The sequence below is a fragment of the Ambystoma mexicanum genome, chromosome 6p, assembly GCF_040938575.1.
Source record: "Ambystoma mexicanum isolate Mex_15411 chromosome 6p, UKY_AmexF1_1, whole genome shotgun sequence".
In the NCBI taxonomy this organism is placed as follows: domain Eukaryota; kingdom Metazoa; phylum Chordata; class Amphibia; order Caudata; family Ambystomatidae; genus Ambystoma; species Ambystoma mexicanum.
Window position 1 is genome coordinate 999,575,432 of NC_090935.1, and position 15,511 is coordinate 999,590,942.

The following is a 15,511-nucleotide window of genomic DNA, read 5'->3' on the forward strand; positions in this document are numbered from 1 at the left end:
ATGAAAGGCAAGTGACAGCCTATTTTTATGTCAGTTTTAAAGTGATGGAATAAATGTACACTTTTCATGCGAAAAAGGAACACTTCATACAAATATGTATACTTTTCATTCGAAAATGTACACTTTAGGAGGCACACTGCATGTTCATATAGAGTAGGAACACTCATGACATGCTCCTGTGACACATGCACCTAATACACACGCGCTTAATACACAAAACATGTAGACGTACGACAAGTGCTCTCACATGCACCTAGGACGCATGCACCTACGACACATGCTCCTACAACACCCACTCCTACTACACACACACCTCATGCACTTTCCGCACATTCTTACAACACGCTCTCTAATGAAACACACTCCGAACATATATGCTGCTATAACATGCGCTCCTACAACACACACTCCTATAATAAATGTTCCAATGACAAGCACACCTAGTACACCCACTCATACAACATGCGCTCCTACGACATGCACTCCTACAACACATGGTCCTACGTTCTACATTATTACAACACATACTACTACCACACAGGGACCTACATGTTCTGCAATCATGTACAGTGAGCATATGAGTTTTACAGTGAGTACATTACAAAATGAACATCTCCCTAAAACTCACATCAAGGCCAAGGCCTACGAACTGTACACAGAGCGTATGAGTTTTACTGTTAGTACATTACACAATTAACATCTAAAAACTCACATAAAAAGCAAGTGACAGCTGACTTTGATGTCAGTTTTTAAGTACTGGAATAAATGTACATTTTTCATACGAGAATGTACACTTTAGGAGGCATACTACATAAGCAGAATGGAGATACATTTTATATTAAAACTCTACACGTACATTTGTGATATTAACATTGTGTATATGAACACTAATAACATTCCCCTTTGACATGTGCACCTAATACACATGTGCTCACTACACATAACATGTACTCGTAAATCAAGTGCTCTCACATGCACCTAGGACCCTAGGACACATGCACCTATGACACGTGCTCCTACCACACACTTACCACACACTCTTACAACACACACTCTAATAAACACACTGCTACAACATATGCTACAACATGCACTTCAACTCCACACACTCCGATAATGCATGTTCCGATGCCAAGCACACCTACTACACACATGCCTACTACACATAAAATGTGTATGTACGAAATGTGCTCTTATGCCACATGTTCCAACCACACAGACTCTAAAAATGCACACTTACTGCTGTGAGAAACCTGAGGTGTTTTGCCCAGGCTATTCCTGGGGATCCCTTACTCAGGTGGCCAAGGGAGGGCCATCACTCTTGGATCCCAACCCTGGGGGCAGACAAGCGAGGGAGGATCACCTGGGAGAGGGACCCTTGGAGACTCTGGGAGGAACGCCCTTGTGCGAGACATGGTACCCCTCTGTTCCAATACATCCCTACCCGACCCCCTACAACCTAAGAAAAACTATAACTCCCCTCTCCCCATTTTCGAACAAGACTAAGAAGAAGAAGAGGCAAAATGGAGCTTTAAAGATTACCCATAGGAACCAATGCACCATAGATTCCTATGGGCAGCAATGCTCCCTCTGATTATTTTTCTCTATGTGTGGAACTGGTTTGCTGCTGTGCGCACATTATATTCCATGTGCGCAACTCACTAATGAGTTAAGCCACTTTGTGAGCATGCGTATTTAGTGAACTACCATCGCAGAAGAGAGTTTGGAAAGGAATTTCCTCTTCCTAGCCACAGCAATTCTTGACAAATCTTACAGCACTTTTTCAAAACACATAGGCTAAAATAGAATGTCATATATGATAAAGCAGAAAACTCATTCACCAGTCAGACTTCAACATCTTCCATAGTACCTTGCAAACGTTTTATGCCACTGGAAAATCACTCATGTGTACTACAAAACACACATATCCCTTGTCATAAACTGATGTAGCTGTCAAGGAATTCAGACAGAATACAACATTTGCTGATGGAGTAATGCCAATTTAAAGCAATTTGTCAAAAACCATGCTGATAGAAGTTCAAGGGACACTTTAATGAAGTAATTCAAGGGCCAGGAGAATATGCTCCTAATAATTTGTGTAAGGATGATAACTGCATCAGAATAACTGCACCTCAGAATATGATGATCAATCCTGTGCCTCTGCTTACTATCCACATCACGTCATCCTTTGGGTAGTGATAACACCATCCCTACAGCTAAGAGACATATAAACCATCCATTTTACTCCCTAAAAAATGAAAATGTGCCCAAAAACGAGAAACAATTAATATTTTGTTGCTTCAACCCACAAAGATCCACTGATATTTTTTCAAATTAGTGACCAATAGAGCAGTGGCATAGGAAGGAACTCTAATAATATTAATGCCTGATCTCACCAGGAATTATAAGGGGAAGAACATCTTTTAATAAGTAGAAAGCATCCCTATTGGCAAAGCGAATTACTTTTTTACTCCCTGAAAAATCATTTGACTCCAAGTAAGGAGCAAAATCCCTCTTCGGTAATTCTCTGTTATCAATTAAATGAGATGCAGGGGGATGCTAGAGACAATACACACAGAACACATGGTTATATGGAAAAGCATTCAACCGCTGAGCATAGAAAGAAAAAGAAGGTGCTGTTGTCTAGGCGGGTACTAGAATTTCCTATTCATCAGCAAACAAGCAACACATTTCCTTCAGTGTACTGCCGAAACGTCTGACTTGGTTTTTGAAATTTGCTGCTTTGTTCATCACCCGCACGGACTGATGACCTGTGCTCTTCCACCCATACCCTTCCCTGGCTCCCCTGTGCTAACCTCCAGTTCTGGTTGTAAAAAGTGAGAGATTGTAGTAGTAAACACTCACTGGGATATTTGCAGACCCATTACTTTGCAAGCAAGGCATATTTAATGCCTCAATATATTATGTGCAGTTTAAGATTGTCATGACTCTGCATGTATGCATGTATGCAATTCTTTTGCAATGCATACAGGATTGTTGGCAACATACACCAACATACACCACCCTTATATCATTGTGTAGGAATACACAGTGCTCAGTGAAACTGTTTTGGCGAGCTACCATATAATGTGTGAAGGTCTATGCCCAAAGGAACTCCGAACACTTGGAAACGAGGCAGATTGTGTGAAAAGCATTCTCCTGTCTGAATAACAAGTGCCCTGAGACTGTGGACGAATAATCCCAGGCATAGCCCATACCCATTATCCCTTGTAGGCAAAGTAAATGATATTGAAATGTTGCTCTCCACTTAAAGGGTAATGTTAGTAATGCTAAAGTAGGAGATAGGAGCATCGCAATTGTCTTCTCAAAATCCTTGCAAGAATCCTTATTTGAGTTCTATAATGCGTTAACTTCCAAAGGGGGTGCTTCAAAGCACTTGTATGACATATGTACAAAGAAGAGGAAGTATGAGATAAGGTTACACATCCAGGTAGCCTGTTTACTTGCAGTCAGTATTCGATATTTTCGCTGTTAGTTAGATTGTATCGTGTGGGTGACGCTTTTGGTAAAGCACAAGGAGTAACAGAAATTCTGGTACGTGAACGTTATTCATATTATTCATATTACAACAAACATAAAACAAGTGCATGTGGGTACATGTCTGCTAACCTTTTGCAGAGCCAAGAGAGGAAGAGTCAAGGTTGTCCGGTACGATCTTAATGTGTTCTCAGGCAGAAGTTAGTTTCATAAGGTAAAAGTGTGGTAAAATCAAGCTTCGGAGCCATGGGCGGGGAGGGAACATTATTTGGTTCATGTGTGCAGGCATATCTTGGTTAGATTCTTCTGTTCATGGATCCAGTTTTTCATATTAGTTTTTAACCTCTTATGTGTATATTTTGCTGTTAGGGATGCTGGGTGTTTACAGTCACCCTTGCATAGTAGTGTAATGCAAATTATCAGAATATCAAGACTAGTTGCTTATTTTAAGAGAAAGCTAATTTCAATTAATTGCTGTGGTTTGTGCATTATTAAATATTTTTGAATAGGTGACAATTGTCTGTGTGCTGCTAAAAATCTGGGAAGCTGGGTAAGCGCACAGCTTAGAGGGAACACTGAATTGGGCAGTCGCCATTTCGTCCTGATAATGAGGCCAGTCAAGGTCAGGCCTCCCTCTGCAATCATTCCCACCTGAAACCTGTTAAGCCTCCCAGTCATTATAAAAAGCAGAGCCCATAGGCAGACTCTGAGCAAGCTGGGGATGCTGGATGGTGCACAGAGGCCAGAAGGAGAACATTCGAGTTAGAAGGCCTGGAGGAAGGAGGAGCACTGCATAATTGCTGGGCCTGTGAGTATAGGGGAGGCTGATGTGTGGCGAGGGAGCTTTGACTCCAGGGAGCCAAACCTGGGGCAGCTGGGATTACCTGGCAGTGCCCACATCAGAGCCCCTCCCCTGGGTGAAACAGGAAAGCCCAGGCCTTTGGGGGGCAGGAGGTAGGACCCTGACCTCAAGAAAAATCCCTTTTTTAAAACATGCTGCTCCCAAAACCGCCAGAATGTTGTTTAGGGGGCTGACAAAGTGGGAGTTAAATAAGAACACAGCATTGTGGGACTGGAAGAGACATTTTTGTTGATAAAACTTTATCAAGGTGGAACACGAGATCGAGCAGATCTTCCAGGACGAAAGTGAGCCCACTGAAGCAGGACGACTGATAGAGGAACTAGGGAAAAGGGTAGGGAAACCCTGAAGTTCCCTGCAGGAGGTTGTTGCCTCCGGGAAGGCGTGAAGGAGACATGAGGAAAGATTGAAGCCGCAACAGTGTATCTCAAAAGTGAAGGTTGCGCACATGCTGATGAGACGCGAAAGAAAGCTAACCAGTGATGAACTTTCAAGTGGCTGATAACTGTGATGCCAGTGATGAAGAGTAGCGGAGTGGTCCACCAAAAGGAAGTAGCCCACTCGAAAGTCTCAGCGAAATGTGAAATGTTTTGTTATAAAGCAGCAAAGTGAATGAACTCTGAAATGCACAATGGTCCAGATTAACCCCGGCAAAGGGGAAGTTAAAAGGTGAATGCTTTGAGAGAAAGATTTTTTTGAACATTTGTGCTTATGGTATGGAACTACCAAGACCAAGAGACCGAAAGGAAGAGCTGAAGTGAAAGTCGAAGTGGTCCTGCGGAGGTCTATAGTAATTCGAAAGTCTTCAACATCAGTGAAAGGTCCGAGCCCGACTGAGGGAGACCGGAAGCGTGAAATAAGTCAGGGGATGGGAACCCCTAACGAATGTGAATAAAGCTTGGGGAAGGGTACCCCTGCAAGTGCTGTGATTGTGAGGTCCGAGCCCGGCTGAAGGGATATCTGCGTTGAATCAGGTACTTGGTGATTCAGAGGTCCGAGCTAGGCTGAGAGAGACCTATGTGAACTGTTAAAGCTTTGAGAGGTCCGAGCCCGATGACTTTAACATAGAAGGTCAAGCGGGCCTCAACCCACGTTTTGAACTGCCTTGTTTTGAGGACCTGAGCCAGAGTGTATCATCCTGTCTACGGGGCTGCCTTACTCTGTGCTGTCCAATGTGGGGAGGAGAGCTGACTCTGATCCTTTATTTTATAAAACTGATTTTCCTTTGCATACATATTCCCCTGTACACACTTTTTGAATAAGTGATAGGGAAGGCATTAGGTTTTCTTAGTGTGGGCCATATTGATTTGACAAAGACTGATTACTCCCATCATAGTTATACGGCAAAGCAGGTGTTTTCCCAAACCCTGAAAATTGAATCCCCCTGGATGAGTAATCTAGATCTGATTTGTTTACAAGAAACGTGGCTGACAACTTGCCCGCTGTCGCATGCTTTTGAGATAGTGGTAAATCCAGAAGTTAAACCACCCAAAGGTAGGCTGATGTCTGGCCTTTTGATATCGGTCAAAAAAGATCGCAGGCTCAGAATTACTGAGACAGAAAATGTTTCACCATACATACAAATCGCCAAAGTGAGTCTTTCCACCCTTGACAAATCAGAGTCCATATACATAATCAATCTTTATTGGAATCACACTACAACTGGCGTTGTCAAGTTTATAGATCAGGTGACCTCTATTTTGGACAACATAATGGAAAAGTCATGCAGAGCATCTATTCTTCTTTGATCTTAATATAGACTGCTTGAACCTGAACACTGTGTCTAAAATAAATTCCTTGACTTATAAGGCCAATGAAAAAACGGGATATCTCTGGATGAACAAAATGAATTTGAGAAACCTTACACTTTTGAATGGGAATACACCGGGTGATATTCCGGCACATCCCACATGGAGACGTGAAAACCAATCCTCAACTATAGACTATCTTTTTGTGTCTGAAGATCTTGTAGCCAAAGTACATTGGCTCGAGATCACTAAAATGAAACATAGTGATCACGACATGCTAAAGATGTCGTTCAACGCCTACAGTCAGCCATCCCAACAATCATGGCCTCACGACACTACGTACCGATCTGGAAGAATTCGTCTCAACTTCAAAACAAAAGATATAAACTCGGTAACATCTGCTTTGGAGGACACTCCAGGCGAGACTGAATATCAACATTTGTTGACTCAATTTGTGGAACGCAAACAAGGCCTTAAACAACATAAAATACAGCATAAACACAAGTTCGATCTACAGGTGTTGCAACAAAAACGAACTCTACTTAAAGAAATAAGGATGATATCAAGAGGTAACAAAGAGTTATACTATGCAGCTAAAAAACGTATAACACAAAAATATAGAAACTGGAGAAAAAATCATTATGCTATAATCTTACAGAATGACTCTGAAGAGATGATGCGTAATCTTAAGAACAAAAATTCAGCTGAATTTTGGCGTGTAATAAACAATCTTGCCGCCCCACAAGTAGCATTGCAATCATCTCCAATTCTTCAAACAACTTGGGTAAAACATTATACGAACTTGTTTAACACGGTATAAGTGGAAGATAAAAGTACAAGCGAGGCCAGAACCCCCTGGGTACTGGAGTTCGATATAAACGACATTACAAACTCAATTAAGAACTCCAATGCGTCAAGAGCCCCAGGGCCGGATGGCCTTACGAACTACTCAATGAAACAAAATCCGAAAGAATGGGCGAAGCTCTGTCTACTCCTCTTCGAAAGAATAAAAATGAAGCGTGCTACCCCTAGATCTTGGAAAAATGCTATAATTGTTCCAATTATCAAAAAGGGGAACAGACTGGACCCGAGAGACTATCGACCTATTGCCCTGTTAGATGTAATGGGAAACATCTATGCAACTCAATTGCAACAAATGTTAAAATCTTGGGCACTTAAAAACCACCGTAATAACCCACGACAAGCGGGATTTGTCAAGGGCGTAGGTTGCGGTCTTAATACCCTTCTGCTGAAAAATGGAGTCAATACGAACTAACACTGCCATCTATGTTGCATCTATTGATCTTTCACACGCTTTTGATAGTGTCGATTGCCACATTTTGTGGGAGAAACTCAAAGCTTGGAAGTGCCCATCGGATCTTATAGATGCAATAAAAGAGCTCCACTCTAATACCGCTGTGCAAGTCAGACTCGACCAAGGAGGCTCCTTATCATCCTTGATTCCAACTTTTAAAGGAGTGAAACAAGGATGCCCCTTGGCTGCAATTGTTTTCAATCCCTTTATTTCTGACATAGGCGATGCATTAAATGAGGTAACAGCATTTCAACCTAAAATTCATGGCTCTCAGTTGGGCTATTTGTTGTATGCTGATGATCTACTACTCTTGGATGTTACACCAGTCGGTCTACAACGAAAATTAGACGCCTTAGAAAGATATGTAACGAAAAACAAGCTCTGCCTAAACAAGATAAAATGTGAAGTTTTGATATTGCGTAACCTGACAGCCTATAAAAAGAGATCAACCCAATATGTGTGGCACTTGGAAAAAATACTGCTTCGGATCTCTACTCACATAAAATACTTGGGATCCTTCATAAGTGCTAACATAAACGACAATCCTTGGGTCGAGGCCACCAAAAGAAAATGTCAGCAACTGGCTTGCCAGACCGCGATCATAAACAAAACATTTGGAAAATTCTCTATAAAACCTGTGATAAATATTTATAGACAAAAAGTAATACTGACCTTGATTTATGGTGCTGAAAATATGTTTGGTTGCTCACACGAGTTATGGAACACACTTGAAAATAATTTTTGGACTAGAGCGTTACACATCTCTAAAGGATGTCCGACTAGTAACATAAGATTTGAATTGGGTCTGACATCCATACAAGCGAGAGTTTGTTGGAATGCTTTAACTTTATACAGGAAGTCGCAGCTCTCTAATGCAGCCCCTCCATTTGAAATACTACACAAGCCGGATTTAGATCCCGAATACACAATGCTTGCCAAATGGAATCAGCAATGTTCTGAAATTCTGGATGCAAACGATATCGACATTACTACTTTCCTTGAAAATCCCAATAAGGCTAAACGTAAACTATGGAGTGCAGATTGGCATCAAACCTGCACTGACAGATCTAGTTCTCGCCTCCTAAGAGATGTCATGTACCACCAGAAGCAAGAGAGCTAGACAAACTACAACTGTACCTGTTACAATCTCCCGATCAGAACTCAAGATTACTAGACTTGCATTTTCGACTTAACCTTTTTTTGACCAAAGACCGTAAAAGTACTTGGTCACTTAAAGAACCTGCTGATTTAATCTGTCGTTTTTGCAAGCATTCGACAGAGACACTAAAACACTTGATGTTGTTTTGTCCAGAGTTTCGCTCGCTGCGAACAAAGTTGTTCGGACCCCTTTTTGAGGCACGCAGCACCTATACGGTTGAAGATTGGTGGAAAGTTATGCTTGAAGGTGCTGACCGAAAAATTATGTTTGGTTTAGTTCAATTTTTGAAGGACTTGAAAACCCATCTAAAAGAGCCGATTCCGGAATTAGGTGGGAACGATTGTCAAAGCCTCTAATAACGTGTGTTCAGTGGGGTGAAGTAAGAAGAAATGTATCTTGTTTTCTGTTTTAAAAGGTTTTCTTTTGTAAACCATATAAAATAAAAAAAATAAAAAAATAAAATAACGGGTTTGAAACTTGCACCTTTCGTGTCAGTGTGAGTGTCATATTTGTGATACCTTGTCTCCCTTACACCACACACTCTTCCGATACACACTCCTACAACGCGCACTCCTGGAATACGTGCTCCTATGACATGTGCAGCTGCTACACCTGCTCCTACTATACACACACACGCTCCTATAGCACATGCTCCTACACCATGCACTCCTACGACGTGCGCTCCCACAACAAATACTCCTACTACACAGTGTGAGATATTGTGAGTTGGACACAGAGGCATAGTGTTAATTGCTATACACTTTTATTAAAAGAAATGGGTTGGAGAAAAGCCTGTCTTTCCCTAACTCTAGGAGTGGTTTCCCTGCCTCAACAAAACAAACTAGTGTCTGTGTAAAGATGTCCAAAATAAAAAGTCTTCTGTCCTATGTCCAAAACTGTACTCTGAAACGCTAAACCTATCATAAAGTACAAAAGGGCTTAATGTTCTCTAGCTGCCACTTGCAGCTGTAGTTCACAAGTTACACTTGAAGTTCCAAAAGGGTGTCAAAGAAATACACAGCCAAAGGTTTCAAAATAATTGGAAGGGGTTTCCCTTCCTTTAAGATTCTTAGTTCTTTCACAGTTTACAGTCTCATACGCACCAAGAGGGTGTTCGCTTCCTCACAGCCTTTCCTCCACTTTCAAATATATGGTAAGGATTTCATATCAAGAAATTGGCCTTTATTCTCCCTAAGGTCTCTTCCTTCCAAGGAGTTTGTTTCCCTTCGCATAGGTTTCACACAATCATGAGATTTTGTTACTTTCTTCTCTGACTTGTTTTTTGCACAGTTCAGGTGTGAGTCGCCTGACTCATGAACAGAAAAGGCATGTTGTACTCTCCTGCCAGGACTTGGTTGATAATTGACTTTTAGTATTTTGGGTGTGGATCCCAGACTCGCATTCAAGGTGCCCGGTGTACTCTCCTAACAGGACTTTGCCAATGTTGTAACAATCTCATGTGTTCATATTCTTTTCCATTCGAGCATTGGGCCTTTGCCCACCGTCCATTCACAAATAAAAAAATTTGCCAGGTTCTCCCAGGCTTTCCTATGACTTTCAGTTGGCGTATAGTGCATTTCTCGAAGCACCCTGGTGCCCCAATCTCCCTGTGTGGGCTCACCGGTCTCTCCTGACTGCTTTGGTGATCAATGGTCTGCACGTTGCCCAGCAGTAAGCTTCATCTTCTGGCCAGTGTTGTTTAGACTCCCCGCACTCCCTGGTCCTCGCACTACAGCGCCTCTTGCTTCTTACTTCCATGCAGCGGACCACCAGTCTCAGAGCCTCCTCTTCTGACACTGCCACAATCTTGCTTGCTCTCTGCTCTGCTCACCGTCCCTCCAGTTTCTCAACCAGCCTTGGATATGGTGTGCCTCCATCTTCCCGGCTTGTCGGGTGTTTTAAAGTTCCCAGCATTTGTCAGCTGTTTGGAACAACTAGCCTGCATTGCATAGTTCTTGGCAGGCGTGATCTTCATTATTCGGACCCTTTTCTCGTCCCAGTAGTCCCATAAGAACAAGTATGTGTTTGTTCATGGTTTTTAACAAGAAGTTCCAGATTACAATATGCCATACATAGCTGGGAAGGCAATGGGCCTCACTACAGGTCGGGCGGTCCGGAAATAACAGTGGTGGTAGACCCGCCGCCACTGTTAATTCTGGATCGCCCGATCCCGAGTCCTGCAGGCGGGAGGTGGCGTTCCCGCCAGGTCTGACCTGCCGGGTTTACCACCGCCCGCCTGCAGGCAGACAAGGAAACACCGGCACCATCAAAAGATGGTGCCGGTGTTTCCATGATCCCCATTCCCATTGAGTCCCGTAGACTCAATGGGAATGGGGATTTACACCATTCCGCCTCCTGTAATGCCCCGGTAATTCCGGGAATCACGGAGGCGGAATGGTAATATGAGACCGGCGGTAACCAGGCGGTTTTACCGCCTCGGTTACCGCCAGACTCGTAATGAGGCCCAATGTCTGGTGACTATTATCCCTCACAAGGGGGAGGGCTATGACAGGCTTCTTCTAGAGAGCCATCTTCACCCCACCGATGTTGGTCTCCCCCCCCCAAATGCTCCTCCCACAGATGGCCACCCCCAGGGTCGTAGTCATTTAGTTTCTGGCCTTCCCTGGCCACATGGGGGAAGACTTTCCCAAGGAAGTTAGTGACAACTTCACTAGATTCATGAAAACAGGCACCTACAACATGCGCTGCAGTGCGTATGAGTTTTACAGTTGGTACATTACAAAATTAACAACTTAAGGCTCACATGAAAGGCAAGGCATACAATCTGTACACAGAGCATATGAGTTTTACTGTTCATACATTACATTTATACATTACCATTATACATTACCATGATATTTGATTTTAATAATAATAGTGGAAAAGCCTGTGTACACGGGCTAATGTGTGTAAAGGAAGTCATTTACTTTCAGAGTGTAAATATATTATGTGGTGTATTTTCACATAAATGATGTTAATAGAAAGAAAATGTGTAAAGCATCTTGCTCCTTTTATGTGGAGGAGTAGTAACCTGAAACAAAATCTCTCAGAATCCGTTGAAAGTTTAACATATTAAATACGGCAATTTTTGTATCTGCTCCTCATTGTCCTAGATTCCGCTTATGGGTTTTGGACTTGCATACATAAGGTTGAGGGATGTCAGAGTAATACAATTCACGTGCAGGATGATTCTCTTCATGTAACTTGAAGTATGCTGTTAAAGTGGTATCCCTGTCTTGGGCTTTTTTGCAGCTAATTGTATGTTATCATTGTTGAAATACACATTTTTGTTGTTGGAATACACATTGAAATACACATTTTGTTCACCTGGTGTTGAAATACACATTGTGTTCGCCTGGAAGATGAACTTGAAGTCTTATTATTGTATTATTGTATGCATAAGGCAACAGCTCCCTCTAGTGTTGGTAACAGGTGATGCGGGTGCATGACAGCTTCAGACAAACATACATATGCCCTTTTATTATAAAGTATGATATTTTTTAATGTATTACTAACATTTATGCTGTTACTGTTACGCTCATCTGGTATCCACAGGGACATCACCCAGCCCTGGTTGGATGACTTGCACTCTTGAACCCTCTACCGGTCCCTTGGTAAGCCCTCTGGTTAAAGATGGGTCTGCAATATAGGAGAGCTGGATTCAATACCAGATTGTCTTTATATTTTCCCACCTCCGTTGGCCTCAACTCCTTCCTCCCCCTTGGGCCCTCTCCACACCTTAATATTGTAAAAGGTGGATTCTCCGTCCTGCTCCTCGTGGCAGGGGCGAGTAGATGTGGGGGGCTAGCAGCGACCAAGTTACTTCACTGGTGTAAGCACCCCCTTTGGGAATCCAGGCCTGCTGCGACTCCGTAGGTTTTCTGCTTTACAGTCTTTATATGCAGTTCTTATGTTCCTCTTCCTTTTAGGTATGGAAAGGTATTTTGGTGTTGTCATGCAGTTTGAAGATGAGCATTGGCCGGTAGGCGAAAGCGCGGTGTGCGCGATGCTGTCCGGTGAGTAATGCGCGATGCGCGGCCCTGTTTCGCCTTTTATATTGCTAACCTGTGTCTTTTCTCACCTTGCAGGTTGCGATGTTCCTCGCCAAGCGCTGTAATGTTCCAGCAATGATACTGACCAGGAGATGACTACCCAGGTAGGAATTGTGTGGCTTTCTTCATTCGGGAAGAAACGGGAGTAAACGCTTACTAATGCTATCTTTCTTTCTCCTCTTTCCAGGTTATGGTATTCCAGGATGCATGCGGTGCCAGATGATGGAGTTCGTACCTTCAGGTGAGTGGAACTGAAGTCGGCGGCGATAGAACGAAGACAGGATACTGTTCCAGGTAAGTTTCGTAGTGTTCTTTCTCTCTCTGCAGGTCCTTGGTTTCAGGTAAACTGGCATCAAAGAACTGGACACGGTGAGCGTTACGCTGCCCACAGCAGAATAACGCAAAGCATGTTCTGCTGTTTGGGTGCGGTTTAAATAGTCTCAGGTAAAGTAGTCCAGGTAAAATAGTCCCAGGCCTGCCACACCCAAAGTAGTCCAGGTAAAGTAGTCCCAGGCCTGCCACACCCAAAAGACTAGACCACATAGCTCAGTTTCTTGTAACTGAGCTATGTGTGTGCCTCCATGTTGGCTGAACCCCCCCAAGTTAAATAGTCCTAAGTAAATAGTCCCATTCTAATGTTGGTCTTCATGATGGTTATGAGCCTGGCGCCAAAGGCGCCAGGACTGACTCCAAGAGAGTCTTGGATGAGGTTTTAAGGCCTTTGACCTGGCCCTAACTGGAAGAATGACTTGCCAGTGAGGGCCAGGGGCAAGGGTCATTACAGTTACCTTAACATGATTATTTCTGATGTTTGTAGACGTTATGTTTTTATTGGTTTAACCTTAATTCTTTTGTAAAAAAAAGTTTTCTTTAAAATATATGCATATGTGTAAGGAGGTCAGGAAGTAGGGAGGGTGGGAGCGTTTGATAGGGAGGACGGTAGGGCTGGGGCCGCCATAACAAAAAAGGTCAACCAAAATGAGTCGATCAAATTGTAGACTGATACTCTATGTAACAACGTAGAAGCCACTAAAAAAGAAGTGCACTCAACTGCAACCATGCTTAAAGACTTTACAGCACACAGTTTCTTTCTACTCAAAAGTGCAATGCACTCAGCACCCAGGGAAAACCTATGAATACTCTATATTTCCGAAAAGTAAACAGGATTGAGGTATGACTGACACTGATTCTGTAAAGATTCCCTACCCATGATGCCCTGCAAATTGCCATATAATACCAAAAATAAATGTTTCCATAATGTGTTCGTGTAAACAGAAGTAGATGATTTCAGCTGCGAAGAATAGCAACCCTCTGTTGTGCAACGGGGCAGTGAAGAAGGAAATAGGAAGGGAGAAAGTGATGTGCTATACAACAGGCTGTAAAGTAGCAGAAGGTTAGGGTAGGAACGAGTCTGTTTCCTTACATGCTTTCTCTTGTGTGTGGCCTTCCTGATGCTCATTTCCATACAGGACTATATGCGCTGAAAATGAAAATATTGTATCTTTTAATATGTCCCTGAAAGTGCATGCATGTATGTGCTTCTTCTTCCCCGAAGCAACAGGGCCTCCCTGGATTGTTGCATGCATGTCTGAGCCTGCATTAACCCCTGCAGTGACGAACCTGTTGGACCGTCCTGTCCATGCAGATTTTAGGGATTCTTACAAACATTGCCCCACAAAGCCCTTCAGCAAGAGCATAACCATTGCACTGTAACCCAACCACCACCACACCAGGGTCCCTGTCTATTGGCAGGACATTTTAACCAGCACATTGTGGGACAAAGGGAGACTTCTGCTCCCAGAAGGGAGAGGCAGCATTAAGTAAAAAGAACAATATGTTAAAGGTTTGTTATCCTGGAGGCTGGCGGATCACACATAACTACTGTGTTAAAGAAGAGTAGGACTAGAAGTACAGAAGATTACTGATAAGTAATCCCTGCATTCTCACACCGTTGCTGCATAATGCACAGAAGGATCATGACTGATCCTTCTGTGCATTTGTCTTCCTGGGACCGGGGCGTGTGAACTTGCACTTCTATCCCCCAAACAAGAAGCCAAATGTGTTTGTGCAAAAATGTAAATACATTTAACTTTTTTCTTCGGGTCAAGAAGCAGGGGATACTTGTCAGTACATTTTAGCTTGACTTCAACTAGCCAACACACATCTGAAATGAGTGTGTTTCTCAATGCTTACTCAAACCAAATTGCCCTTTCTGTTTCCTCTCATCAGCCAATACTGTTGTGTTTCTATTCCCATAGAATGCAGACCTGGCAAAGCTTCACAAAGGTCCTCAAGAAGAAAGCCTGTTTTTGGAAAACCGAGAGAGACTCTGCCATGGGGAGGACAGAGAGCGCATCGAGGAGAAGCTGAGAAAGCTGCCACCATTACAAACCATAGATTTTACAATGGACTCACCTCTGTACCGATATAAGAGCTCAGTGCTCAACTATCATAAACGAAGTGCCGTGGTAATAGAGAACTGAGCATTTCGTTTATGCAATACCATTTCTTCAAGTGGGGTGATCTAATTGTAGGAGGAAAACAGTTAAATGCACATGGAAAAAAATGTCAATTATTTTTCTTTGTACTTTGCATTTAACCCAGTGAATTAAATGTGGACAGTTGTACATTCTAGGCTCCTTCGCTACTTTGTTGTTATTAGGCCTTGTTTAAGCTGCAGCAATTGTTTATGGGAAGAGCGTGGCCAAAAAAAACCTTATCCAGTGTATACACGTTTAACTTTTTGAATGCCACCCTGCCCTCCCGTTAGAGCGCCTAGAGAGCCAGACTATTTGAAAAAACAGTTTTTCATGAGATCCTTGAGATGGGGGCATGAGGGTTGGATGGAGGGCTTCTGCTCAAGGGTGAATACCTTACTGG

The 15,511-nt window shown here is 42.9% G+C and overlaps 1 protein-coding gene across 1 annotated transcript in view; it reads left to right on the forward strand.

Moving 5' to 3' along the window:
• SPMIP10 (sperm microtubule inner protein 10) overlaps window positions 1–15,258 on the forward strand; it is a 185,315-nt gene extending 170,057 nt beyond the window's left edge. Inside the window, exon 3 of the mRNA XM_069625601.1 lies at window positions 14,890–15,258. Coding sequence (XP_069481702.1) covers window positions 14,890–15,114 — 225 coding nt within the window. The 3' untranslated portion in view covers window positions 15,115–15,258. The remainder of the gene's footprint in view (window positions 1–14,889) is intronic.
• Window positions 15,259–15,511: the final 253 nt, after the last annotated feature.